This window comes from Xyrauchen texanus, chromosome 1 (assembly GCF_025860055.1).
Source record: "Xyrauchen texanus isolate HMW12.3.18 chromosome 1, RBS_HiC_50CHRs, whole genome shotgun sequence".
Lineage (NCBI taxonomy): Eukaryota > Metazoa > Chordata > Actinopteri > Cypriniformes > Catostomidae > Xyrauchen > Xyrauchen texanus.
Genome location: NC_068276.1, coordinates 423,808 through 438,244, shown reverse-complemented (window position 1 = coordinate 438,244; position 14,437 = coordinate 423,808). Strand labels below are relative to the sequence as shown.

The 14,437-nt window shown below is 39.2% G+C and overlaps 2 protein-coding genes across 2 annotated transcripts in view; one reads left to right on the top strand and one right to left on the bottom strand.

Moving 5' to 3' along the window:
- The window catches only part of LOC127648178 (histone H3), a 1,095,985-nt gene that overhangs the window by 829,511 nt on the left and 252,037 nt on the right, over window positions 1-14,437 (top strand). The window lies entirely within an intron of this gene.
- Window positions 4,117-13,865, bottom strand: LOC127647889 (E3 ubiquitin-protein ligase TRIM58-like). The gene is made up of 7 exons (XM_052132409.1): window positions 13,744-13,865; window positions 11,412-12,061; window positions 10,843-10,938; window positions 9,380-9,613; window positions 5,365-5,512; window positions 5,069-5,095; window positions 4,117-4,912 (listed from the first exon to the last, which is right to left on the bottom strand). The coding sequence occupies exons 2-7, from the start codon at window positions 12,057-12,059 to the stop codon at window positions 4,359-4,361; spliced, it is 1,707 nt and encodes a 568-aa protein (XP_051988369.1). The 5' UTR covers window positions 12,060-12,061; window positions 13,744-13,865; the 3' UTR covers window positions 4,117-4,358.

Sequence of the window (14,437 nt, the reverse complement as noted above, 5' to 3'; positions counted from 1 at the left end):
AATTAAGAAATAGTAATGGATTACTTTTTTGAGCAATTTACCCAAAACTGCTCGTAACACACCACACTTTCATACTTATTTCTTATACAATAATTCAAATCTATATTTCATGTCCATTTATATATATGTAAGGTAAATAGCCATGTAATAGCTGGGATAATGTACAGTTTGCTTAGTGTCTGGGTCCTGATCACCTTTCTTTGAGATACTGACCAGCTGACTATATAAAATCTCGAACAAATTAGTTTTGTTTGCTTAGGTTGTTTCTCATAAATACTCTGTGAAAGGGCGGAGGGCGGGGCCGGGTCATGATTCTGCACACCTGGCCCCTAATCAGGCTAATCAAGGCCGACTGGAAGCTGCAGTGCAAGAGAGATATTTACAGTCAGCTGTCCGACACCTTTGTGTGTTTGTCTTTTTGTTTCAGTGTTATTTTAAAACTATTATTTATGGGTCAATGACGTGACGGGTCATTTTTTTGTCCAAAGGCCTTAATAATAATAAAAAACAAAGATATGACATCCAAAGTATGTAAGGTAGTACAACTTGATCTCTTTTATTGAATCCAAAAGATTTTAATTATATTTTACTATGTATAAAGGTATTTTAAAGATTTTGAAGTGTCAAAATGTCATTCGGTTTAACCGTCCGAAGGCCAATACAGCCATTTCATTTGTGATTAAAATATCTTAAAATGTAATAAATTTATATAATTTTTATTCTGGCATGATTTTATAACATCATATATCAACATTGTGCAAAATGGTATTCAAATTATGTGTAGAAGTCGTTGCTTTGTTATGAGAAAGAATGTCCGGAAAAATGATTTTCATTGATGTCATTCGGAGAAACCAATATAAAGGCACCATTTTGGATCAAGTCATGTGTTCAATATCATGTGACAGGATGTGACATCATTCAGACACCTGCAAATGACCACACGGTTGTGAAGCAAAGTAAGTAACTCTCTCTTAACTATTATAAAAATTCATGTTTTCACTTGCTCATACGCATGTCCCAAAATATCAGGTCATTCGGTACAACCGCTATAAAACATGGATAATGTTTTAATATTTTAAAAACTTGTACTAAATATAAAATGTTTGATTGTCCTTTTGCTAGATAGCTAGCTAACTAACTAGTGAAGATTTTGTCATTCGGTTTAACCAAAAGTGTCATTCGGTTAAACCGAAATTTTGGTTATACCGAATGACCTACTGGTTGTACTGAATGACAGCACTGTATGTTGGTCATATTTGTACATATTTGCAATTAATAAATACAACATTCTATTAATAGGAAATGTGCATAGTGTATTATTTCATCATTTTGACAGAATTTTACCTTTGCAGATGCCTTTATCAAATAAAGAAAAAGCAGCTCACTACTGGGCAAGTATCAATGCTGATCCTGTTAAAAAAGAACAGTTGCTCGCCAAAAGAAGAGAAAGGTATCATTTGTTTTTATTATTTATAGACATACTATGGTGAAGGGAATGTCCATAAAACCTGGACCTCAAGAACAAAAATTGTATGTACAGAGTATGTCCCCACTGCTGCTATAATGAAGTTGAAACACCTGAGGCAGAGGAAGTGATCCTGACCTATGAGCAGTGGAAGAAGGAAGCTGTGTCTGTGGATGGAAAAACATTCACACACTTTGTAAAAGTGACAGAGACGTGCTCAATGCAAGATCTTAAAGTGTTGTTCAGTGTCACATTGGATAAACTAGCCAGGCACCAGTTTAACTGGATACACCAGGTGGAGGCATGTAGAGCACTGAAGGAAAGTTTAATGGAGGATGAAGTGGCCATTCACATAGACTTTTCTGAAAATTTCAACTGCAAGCTGAACACCGAGGTGCAGGCTTTCCACTTTGGCAGTAGTAGGAAGCAGGCCACCATCCACACCAGTGTGGTATACACAGCGCATGTAAGCCAGGCCTATGCCACTCTCTCCGATTCCCTCCGACACGACGAGAGAGCAGTATGGGCCCACATGGAGCCAGTTTTAAAAGATGTAAGAGAGTTAAACACTACCATTGCTAAACTACATGTTATAAGCGATGGTCCGGTCACACAATACCGGAACAAGAAAAACTTCTACCTCACCAGCACAATCCCGTTTCTTAAGGGGTTCACTCAAGTGACATGGAACTTTTCTGAAAAGGCTCATGGCAAGGGGGCCCCAGATGGTGTTGGTGGGGCTGTGAAGCGATGTGCCGATGCTTATGTTCACCGTGGGCAAGACATCCAGACACCAAAAGAGCTCTTCAGTGTGCTCAATGCCAGTGACTCAAAGGTAAAATTCTTCTGGATTGAAGACAGTGGCAAGTATGATGAGGCATTACCCTTATACAGTATCTCCCCGCCGTTAAAGCTACAATGAAATTGCACCAAATAACCTCCAGAGAAGCTGGGAAAATACATCATCATGAAGTTTCCTGCTTTTGCAGCAGACCCCTCCTGTGCATGTGTTATAGCCCTCAGGAAGCTGATTTAAAAAATATCCCAGGAAAGGAAAGACAGGCCTTAGCTGAAGACCAGCAAAAGGACTGCCTTGGTGAACTGAGAGGAAAGTTTGTCATTGTTTCTTTTGATGACCATCCCTTTGTAGGCTTGAGGTCAACTGCATGCAGCAGTCAGGGGAGAGAAATGTCTTCATCTGGCCAGCCAAACCTGACAAAATCTTCTACTTCAAAGAAGACTTGCATGCAACAATTAGTGAGCCAGAATCTCTAAATTCACGGTCCTCTAGATTACGCTCCAGAGACTGGATGGCTTTCATGAATGCATAGTCGCTCATCGTTGTAGCACTTGTTCCAAGAACCATTAAATGATTCAATGTTTTAATGACTTTAATATAATTAATAATGCGAGTTGTATGTAATGTTTGTTCCAATAACAATGAAATGTCTTAATGTTTGACATTCTTTTTCATGAATATATAGCCTAGCAGCTCATCGTTTAACAATTTAAACACAATTAAATACTTCAATGTTTTAAATAATATAATTTGCAATACGAGTGTAAATATGTTCATTCCAATATCAATAAAATGTTTTAATGTTTGAAGTACTTTTTACATCAATAGCCTATTATATTAACAATAAAATGTGTTTTTGAAGCTATTTGTGTCTGTTTATTGTCTTAAATATGCATAATGTCAAGGGCAGCAGACATGGTCATTCGGTATAACTGGCCTTGGTCATTCGGTAAAACCAATATAGTAAATATTTAAATTCAATAATATTGTTTTTAATAACTAAAGGAACTACAATAATACAAATATAAAGCAGATAAGGCTTTTTTTTTCTATATTTCCCCTTTTCTCCTTTCCCTGTGCAATGTTTTACTTGAATATGTTGGAGGGTTAAGAGTAGTCCAATAAAATTACTACATTTACAAGATCAGCGCATCCCTCCTCCTTCCTGGATTTCGGCACAAGTGTAGAGTCCTCGCCAGTACATCCACCCCAAGCAGCCATGGCCATTCGCTGGAGGATGGAGGAGCCCGGCCGCCTGGAAGAAGAGGAATGGCCGCCGACCGCAAGGGGAGGAGGTGCTCCCAACCAACCACCTGGAGCGGTTACGCTGCCAGGGGGGTGGAGACCCCTACCGTCCAGCAAAAACACGGCGGAGCATTCCGTCCGCCAGGGACCGGAGGTCTGCCTCCGATCCGTTCGGGGAGGTGCGGCTGTCGTCCATTAGAGGGTGAAGGAGTGGTTGGGGACCAAACTATGCCGTATCGGAGAACCGGCGAGTAAGTGTTTTTTTTTTCTCTCTCTCTCTCCTCTCTCTCCCACTGCCACTCCGTGTTGGCCTTTCCCTCTATTTTTTTAAATGTTTTTGTTCATTAAAATTTTTTTGTTTTTCCCTCCCCTTGTCCCCTCCCTCATCCAGGTAGATGGGGTTGACCTGCCGGCAGACAGTGCGTAAGGCACGCCCCTCCCCAGGGAAGGGGGGGGGGGGGTCTACGTCATGCTTGGGGGCTGAAAGAACAAGGGAGCTGCAGTGCGAGAGAGAGATTTACGGACAGCTGTCCAACACCTTTGTGTGTTTGTCTTTTTGTATAGTTCTTCATTAAACATTAAACTATTTATATCGTCAAGCCGGTTCACAACTCCTCCTTTCCATTAATCTCTTTACATACTCCTATTCAGCCATGCATTAAAATGAATACATTTTTGTTGTAGAATTATTTGTACAATATATTGGGAGGACAAAACACAAAGAACAGAAAACTCCCACTTAACTGGATTTAACAGGTAGTTTATGATTGTAAAGCAAGACATGGGTGCAGGGAAACTGAAAACAGTCTCTGAAATGAAGTCACATGGCATCATTGTGTAACTCATGATTCAACACTGTTTAACAAGAGATTGCTCCTGTACGGGACAAATCATCATGGTGTCAGAGGCCTTATCACAGCAGTACAGGTAGAAAAATGGGAAGAGCTTATCTTTAAACGAGTCCATAAATGTGTAGATGTGACATTTGCTTTGGACATCGTAGAATGACACCTGTCCTTCTTCATAATCTACGAACACACCCACCCTCTTCAGCTTGGGTTCGACAGAAATCAGGAGGGGTGGAGAGGAAGACACCCGATACTCCTGACCTTTCTTCATCGCTAGGGCCCAGTAACCATGAGCCGTGCTCACTGAAATCCGTCCCTTTCTGTTGACAGATGTGCGGGCCACGCCCAGGTACCATTCGTCCTTCTCGCCCACCTGCACCTCCCAGTATCGCCGCCCAGAGGAAAACCCCTCACGCCCAAGTGAGATGACCACAGTATCGAAACGCTCGGGTGTGTCAGGAAGGTCCTGCCATGCCCCCAGGTGACGTAACTGATGCCCGTCCTCAGATAGCTGCAGCCAGGGGTTCGCTGTATCCGGGTCAAAAGTTATGTCCACTTTATAGGGTAGAAAGAGACATACATTGAAAACCAAGTAGACCAAGAAGAGATACTGTATAGATGTTTGTTAATTGCACAATGTACTTGTAATATATGACAAAACCAATGTACAAATAATGAAGACATTTCTCATCATGAACAATGAACTATTACCTGAGTATTTTTGAACCCTCCTTAGCTCTGTTTAAAACAAAAATAAATAAAATTATGAAAACAATTAAAACAGCAAAAAGAGATTAACAATGATTGTCCATTGATGTTACAAAAATGGTCCAATATAGACTCTCGTCAAGTGCATAAATGGAATACAAATTGGCTTTTTTGGACCCTGATCACAACTGTAACACTAGTTGTGTTGCAACTAAAAACTTAGAACAGCCAATGCGTGATTTACAACAAAAGAACATACAAATTGCACTTAAGGTGAGATTGATTATATGGGTTCTTACCCATTTCAGCCAGTTTTTCCATTTCTTCTGTAAGCGTCTCCTCTAGTTTAAGTACAGATCTTCTGATGGTGCCAACACACTGATCTGCATGCACACAGGTCTCAGACCAGTCCTTAGTGTGTGGATGAGACATTAACGATGCAAAGTTCTGGAGAAGACGATAGATGTTAATGGAAAAGTTACCCAAAACCGAAAATTCTGTCATCACTTAGTCTGAATTGGATGCGATGAGAGAGACTGAGCACCACTAAAACAAAGACGTTAAATATGCAACACACCTTCTGTTGCATTTTGCTTGGTGATTGCACCAGTGCAGTCCTAGTCATGAAAAATGATCCTTATGAGCTAGTTCTTTTTAATACTTTTGTCATGTCCAACTTTAAAATGAGCAGCTTCCTCAAAAGTACTAAACTATTTGTTAATGGAATCGTAAAGGTATCGGAATTGATAAGAGGAAACAGATTCAGAACCAGGCTCATTATATTCCTTCCTATCTCTACTGCTGAACTGCTTGCTTTCTGTCTGAATTCCCTAAAGTTTTGCTTTTCTGACATTTCCATTAAACAACACAGTATATAACCAGTAGATTTACACTGCTATGTCTAGTTAGCAGAAATGACAATGGCAAATTGCAGACAGTGTTTACTGTAACATCTACTTTCAATACATTAACTTCAAAAGAAAAATGGCATGGATAGTTCACCCCAAAATGAAAATTCTCTCATCATTTACTCACCCTCCATCCCAAATGTCTATGACTTTCTATCTAATGAAGAAAGAAAGTCATACACACCTTGGATATCATGAGGGTGAATAAATAATTAGAATTTTCATTTTTGGGTGAACTATACCTTTAAGTGTGTTTTCAGAGAAATCCATCAACACTTTGTGGGGTTTACACTTAAAACAAGACTAAACTATTTGCCAATAGGGTGAGAAATTTTACTTAATTCAAAGGACAAGAAGTTCGTACCCTATTGGCAGATTTTAAGCCTAAATCTCAATACATTTGGTTAGATTTCTCTGAAAACGAGACTTAATATATCATACCATTTTACTTCTCAATTAAATGTCTTGTGTTTCAAGAATGTTTTGATAGTTTTAACAGAAAATAAGCTTAAAGTGTAAAAAAGCACAAGGTTTAAAACCTGTATTGAAGGGGCTGATATGCAAATAGTAGTTGACGTCTCTCCAAAAAATAATACTTTGGCCGAACTTGATTAAATTATTTTTATTAAATTAAAATGACCATGTAATTTCAATTTAAATATTTCAACTAGAGAAGACCTGAATGAATTAAAATCAACAAAGTTTAACATGATGAAATTAGTGATGTCCAGTTTGTGAACTAATTCCTTCTTTTGAACCGGTTCTTTTTAGTGAACGAGTTGAACCAGTTCACCACATCGGACTGAATCGTTTGAAACAGTTTGCTTCTCGAGTCAACGCTGATCTACAAGTTACTCTATCTTAACCTGTCTCTCGGATGTGCCTGACACTCCAATTCTAAATTAGCCAGTAACTGGGAGTAATATGATCCTAGAACTGGTGATATCTGTTTTTTCTACATTTTCTTTGCAATGAACCGCTCAAACTGGTTCACAAATTGGACTTAATGCTCTGCTTGTAACAGTCCTCGAGTCAACGGTACACTGATCCGGGGACATAACAGCAGTTCTCAGTACAATGAGTCGCTTGTAACAGTTCTCGAGTCAATGGTACAATGAGTCGCTCGTAGCAGTTCTCAAGTCAATGGTACAATGTGTCGCTTGAAACAGTTCTCGAGTCAACGGTACACTGATCCGGGGACAGCACAGCATTTCTCGAGTCAACGGTACAATGAGTCGCTCGTAACAGTTCTAGAGTCAACGGTACAATGAGTCGCTCATAACAGTTCTCAAGTCAATGGTACAATGAGTCGCTTGTAACAGTTCTCGAGTCAACAGTACACTGATCCTGGGACAGCACAGCAGTTCTCGAGTCAACGGTATAATGAGTCGCTCGTAACAGTTCTCGAGTCAACGGTACAATAAGTCACTCTTAACAGTTCTCGAGTCAACGGTGCAATGAGTCGCTTGTAACAGTTATCGAGTCAATGGTACACTGATCCCAGGACAGCACAGCAGTTCTCGAGTCAACGGTATAATGAGTCTCTCGTAACAGTTCTCGAGTCAATGGAACAATAAGTCGCTCTTAACAGTTCTCGAGTCAATGGTGCAATGAGTCGCTTGTAACAGTTATCGAGTCAATGGTACACTGATCCGGGGACAGCACAGCAGTTGTCGAGTCAACGGTACAATGAGTCGCTCGTAACATTTCTCGAGTCAACGGTACAATGAGTAGCTTGTAAAAGTTCTCGAGTCAACGGAACAATAAGTCGCTCTTAACAGTTCTCGAGTCAATGGTGCAATGAGTCGCTTGTAACAGTTATCGAGTCAATGGTACACTGATCCGGGGACAGCACAGCAGTTGTCGAGTCAACGGTACAATGAGTCGCTCGTAACATTTCTCGAGTCAACGGTACAATGAGTAGCTTGTAAAAGTTCTCGAGTCAACGGTACACTGATCCAGGGACAGCACAGCAGTTCTCAAGTCAATGGGTACACTGAACTGAGTATCGACTCTTTCCTAGGTGTTCAACATATTGAGAACCGATGAGTTGCTGACATTGAGCATGCGTGTGATTAAGGAGTGAAATGTATGTTTCAGGTGTATTTTGCTGAACAGCAGAAAGTATAAAAAATAAAACATACTGGAAATATGTTTATGACTTGATTGTATTACCGTTTTATCAACATATGAAGATGAACCGTACAGTTCGCAAGTCAGCACAATAGTTCCTGAGTCAACAGTACATCGAGTCGATTTCAGCAGTTTCCGAGTCACCAGTACATTGACCTGAGAACGGGTGATCAGTGATCTGATGATGAGCATGCGTGAAACGAGGACTTGAATGAGGGTGCGAAACGTTTAAATCGAGAGATGTAAATTAATTTGACTATTGAGTATTGTGTATGTAGATTATATCTGAAGTTGTTATGACCTGGATCATGGTTTCTGGGAAAAAGGGTGAGTTGATTAACACTAGTTTAATCATTTTAAAAGCTTTAGAAACATAGAACATCCACATTTGTATATCAGTGTCAGTATTGAGTGGTTTAGGTGAACAAATGTAATGTCAGATGTATTGTAAGATCACTGAATGAAACACTGATGACAATAAACATCCTTAATTCAATCAAATGTAATAATTGGCAATATGCGCTTACATATGGCTTTATTAAATGTGTTTGAGCATCTATTCTATGACTCAGGCGAATTAGCTTTTTATACAGTGATTACATTTCATGATGACCTGAATTAACTGGTGAATCGTTTTTTTGAACCAGTTCATTGAAAAAAACTGTCCAAAGAACCTGTTCTCATAAAAGTATTGGACTTCCCATCACTAGATAATATAACTCAAATGAAACTCTTTTCGTGATATAGTGACAGGAAACGTCAGAATGCTGCTGAGAAGTACAACTGAGTTCAAGTTTGTCACCATAGTATGGTCAGAATAGCAATTGCTTAATGGATAAAGCAACATATAAAATACTCAAAATGTTTTGGTTTTGAATCTAGGCTCAAGCTCCACTTTTCACCATGAAAACTACAACTCAACAGAAATTCGACAAAATCTCAACATAACTAAAAAAAGTTTGTATTTTAGGGTGCTGTAACTGGTCACTATTTCATTTTTCTACATTTTTTATTACCTTATTGCCTTATAGCTTTTCAGTTATGATGTCATAAACGCACAATTGTCTGTATTTAAATCAGCACAAATGCTGTTTTAAATTTTAGATGGAGTATAAACTGTCACAACACAAGATGATCTTTCCAATATATGTCATCTACCCATATGCATGTAGCTAATATCTAAATGTAAGATCGAAAGTGCTGTACACCATCATAGAATCGTCATGCTCAAGCTTCACATGAAAAGCATCTATGATGTTATAATGCTGTGGACCTGCAGGAAGTGGATGTGATCTTCAGTGTGTGAGAGATACTTTAACTCTGTGTTCCTCATTTTCAGCATATCAATCTCCCGCTGCAGTTCTTCTATCTGTCTGCTGGCCCAGGTCTCTGTCTTCCTCTGTTTCTCCTCAATGTGCATCACCAGCTCAGCCTGAGCCTTTTGAATGGCTCGGATCAGATCGGAGAACACCTGCATACTGTCCTCGATCTCTCTCTGAGCGCTGCTCTGTGTTCAGGAAGAGATGCACACAAATCAGAGTCAAAAAACCTACTGTATGTGTTTTCTTGTTAAAGGTTTAGTATGTGTATGACAGTGACTGCTGTGCTACAGGTTCTTAACCTCTTTGTTTTTTTTATGCAAAATAATAACAATAATGAATTAATGACTGTGGCAGGGCGGAGGCATAATTAGCCTAATACGGGACCGGGTGCGTAGGATCACGACCCGACCCCGCCCTCCGCCCTGCCACAATGACTAATATAAGTAATAATAATAATAATAATTAATTAATTAAATCTAGCTTTAACTTCATTTATCAGACACTAGACTCCACAAACATCTAGTTCTGCAACTAGTCGACGTGTGTGGTTTGTGTTGATAAATAATATGAATGTATTAATATGCAATAATTGGTCATTTCAAAGGAAGAGATGTTGCTAGAATATTAATGGTTAGTTGTCAAACACATTCAAAACAACAGCTTCATTTGTAGCGGTAACATTAACAGGATTATATCAAATGTAAATATTAAAATTTGGGTTTAGTCAAAATGTTTCTTTGCGGGCCCTAAAAGTGACCTTATAGATCTATATGAAGCTGGGCAAGTCCAACGCTTGCAGTGTTAACCGCTCCTTTGATTATATCGAATATACAGTAATATACATGATAATAGTACATGTCTGGATAAGTCATTTCAGGTAGATGCTTGATGTCCTTTGAGAAAGGTTGTTGCTTTAAAGTCTTATTTAAAGGGCCGGGCAATGACACCTCGTTGTTTATTGTCAGTAGTTTTATTCATCTTATTTGTTCTGTTTTAGCTAGACTTAAAAAGTATGCACTTGGCATATGGTCAACCATTTTCACAAGGTAAACCCACCGACTAGGATTTGTAATGATGAGCTGCCGCTCAAGCGCTAGCTGGCACATTCTTTTCCAAAGTATATTTATACAAGGACAATTTCCCCTGTCCAAGGCATGGCCGGGTTTAAAGTTGGGGCTTTAATCCCAGCCAAACCTTTGGGTGACGAGCAAAAAACTTGTAATAAATGCTCCCCTAAGTTAATTCAATAGTTTGGATTTGCATACTACCCATATTACATATAGTATGTATTGTCTGCCACATAGTACTATGTCTGGCATATCTCTCTATGGCTGAAACAGTAAGAGTAGTATAGTAGTATGCAATTCTGTGACACCATTAGCCTGTAAACAGTCATAACACATCTGAAACTTACTTTGTGTAGATCTATGGAGTGTTTGATATCATCAACTTTCTTCAGTCGCTCTTGGATCATCTGCTGAACTTCAGCTCCAGTTTTCCTCAGCAAAGCCTGTCAATCACAATGTTTTTTCTTCAGCAAGAAGACACCAGAAATACACTCTGTTTAGCAACTTCTGAATGTTCTCATTTTACACCTTGTTTCTTCAAATGTACAAAAGTACACTGGCTTACCAGTATGCTAAGCCAGTGTAATTCAAAGCTGCACAATTTCAAAATGGTCACCAAATAGAACACAACAGTGGACAATGGAGAAACAATACAACTTTTAATTTAAATCAACAACGATTTGAAAAATTAGAAAAAGGGACAAAGGTACAATGCTGAGGGAATTAATAAATGCAATTTTTAATTACAATATAATATTGCAAATGATGTTAATAATTAGTAATAATAACTGATACTGTAATGAGAATGATACGGTATAACTAAATTTAAAACCTGGTCTCACTGGTCTGTTTTTTTTTTCTTACTGAGTAAGTCAGTTCTCTGCTGTCTTTAAGCAGTCTTTATTAACCAGTTTACCTTTTTCTCAGTCCACTCTCGTTCAACGGGTACAGTGTAATGTGCCCTGTGGTCCATTTCTGTACACAACACACACACAATGGTCTGATCCTTCTTACAGAACAGTTCCAGCAGCCTCTCATGCTTCTTACACATCCGGTCCTCCAGGTTCTGCACAGGCTCGATCAGCTTGTGTTTGGTAAAGCGAGCGGTGTGGGACTTCAGGTGTTCCTCACAGTAAGAGGTCAAGCAAACCAAGCAAGACTTCACAGCCTGTTGGCGAGTGCCAGTGCACACGTCACAGGACACTTCCTGGACCCATGGGCCGCTGGGAGGAATCTGTTCAGGCGTTTCTGCTGGGAGTTCCTCAGGGCTCTGTACTGGGTCAATCTGCATTGTCTTCTGAAGGCTCTTGAATGGGATGGCTTTAATCTCCTTGACCTTCTCAGAGATTTCCCTCAGAACTGTGTTGATGCAGATTTCAGGCTGCTTTAAGAAGGACTTTTTGCACATGGGGCACATGAAAAGGGCGCTGGACTTCCAGTAACTGCCGATGCAGGACATGCAGAAGTTGTGTCCACAGGGGATGGATACAGGGTTGGTAAACACATCCAGACAGATAGAGCAGTGCACCTGCTCTTCCGCTAACATGCTGGTGGGAGTTGCCATTCCTGTACGAACAGAATAAGAACCATGTATCCTCCGAACAGCTGTCAACTTCCAACTTTGGAAAAAGTTACATTTTAAAATCTAGTCTCTCAATTCTCAAAAAAAAAAAAATGTTTAAGAGACTGGTTGTACCATAGATTTGGGTATATATGTGTACCCTTAACTAGCCAAAATGATCATATTTCACAATAGGTCCTTAGGGTATGATTATGTACCCAAAAGATTTGTACATTTTAATGAGATGTACAGAAGAGGTCCCTTTATAGCTACTATCCCAGTGACTGCCCTTGTAACTTAGAGAGTACACTGCAAAAAATCCCTTGCTTACTGAGTATTTTTGTCTTATTTTACATTAAAAGTGTCTAAAATATCCAAACAACAAGAAAACTAACCCAATATAGTAGGTAGTACTGTAGTAGTCTTACAGTTAACAGGAAAGCAGATTTTACTAACCATACATCCCATCCCAAAACTGAACCCTAAACCTAAGCGTCAGTGGAGTAAATGTAATCTGTGAGGGAAAATGCAACCTCTGAATCACTTTCAATATTTATTATGTAAACATGATCGCTTACTGGTTTCCATGTAGGATCAGAAACATGTCTTTGAGACTGCTCATGCAACATGCTATTAGTAGCGCCAAAGGAAAAGGTAAACACATTTGAATTGACACAGAAATGTCTGATGGGAGATGGCACTCATTAGTGACTCATCAGAATGGGTCGATTTGAGGGTACTGGAACATTTGGTAGCAACATTTCGACATCCCATGTGATAACGTTGGTCAACGGGTGATTTGTGCTAATTATGCCGAGAGCAAGCTATGTTTTATCAAGTTTTATGAGCAAACTTCACTAAATGAAGTGAACAAATTAAGGTTCAGGAGGAACATTCCCATCTAATCAACCGATTAACTGTAGAATGTATTAGCTGCTGTGTACCTTTCCCTGGTGACAAACATTCCGGCATCCCTACACCTCCCTTTTCTTGCCTTGTATCTACCTAATCCTTTCACAAGTCCAAAGGAGGGGGTAAATTAGTACTCGAATTGAGTCTCATTCTCGAGGCCCTCCTATGCGGACAACAAGCCACGTACGTTTACCTATATTACTCAAAGATTATAAGGGCAGGAGAACTCGTGAAACACATCATAGTTGAAACTCTATTCTTCGAACACCTGAAGTAATCTCTCAAACCAGCCCTTTTTTGAACAGACCTGGTGGCATTATTGTCAGACATGCTGTGTGCTAAATATATTGAGCGTCATTTGGATTTGATTAGCAATCCTGCTGTTGGCATGTATTCTTAGCAACGTGCAGTGACTTTTCAGACAGAGAGAGACTTGAGGAATATGTAAAGCCTGGCTATTCATAGAAACCAAGATTATCATCTCTCCAAAAATACTAGGCTACCCAGACTCCAGCTTCATAAACAACACATGCATGACATTTTTTGATCCATAACACCATTTAAACCCACAGTTTCTGGGTAATTAGTAAACACGTTAGCAAGTGCAGAGTTAGCAATTGTTGTTTTTGTTATTTAGTAAAGAAAGGCTTAAAGACATGCTTTTGGACATGCTTACATTAACAGTTGCTGAAATTACTTGCTTAACATTCAGTTTTTTTCACTGAGCCAAGCATTTTTTACTGTTTTTAAAGAGTGTTTTTAAATGGAGACTCACCAGCAGTGTGCTGTAGCTGAATGTCACTGAACACAATCACTGCTCTGCATTGGATAGCAGTGACATGCGGCACAGCTGACACCTCCGTTACCCTGAAATATCTCCCTCACCCTCACCCTCCCCCTAGTCCAGTTTCAGTTTCACACCCCAGACAACATATGTAGGAACAGTTACAGCCTCAGAGGAAATGTAAACCATTCACTGGCCCTATTTCCTCTTTTGTTTTGTGATCTATCTGTCTGTCCGTCCTTCTATTCGTCTTTTCATTCCATGTTTGGGTATTGCTGGCAATGGCACACAAATTCATATTTTTAGTCAATGTTATTAAAGTTACGACAAGTTCATAGAACACCTTTAGAAAACATATTATGACACCCTGAGCAAAAATATTATCCTAATCAACACATCAAATATACAATTGATCTGATATACAATGGGGTGCAATGGAGGACCAGCAAATTTGGGACATTGACCATGTTAACTCTATTATAGTAAAGGTTAGTGGCCATATTCACAGATATTTATCTTTCCACTAGGAGTACACAAAAGTTATTTTCCTATTAATATCATGGTTAGGTTTAGGGTTTGCGTAAGGGGTAACTTTATGGTCAGGGTTAGCGGTTAAACTGAAGAAAAAAATTTGTAACGTAATTTGTTGGTTTGTTTGTTTATCTTTATGGAAGTAAAAGTCATG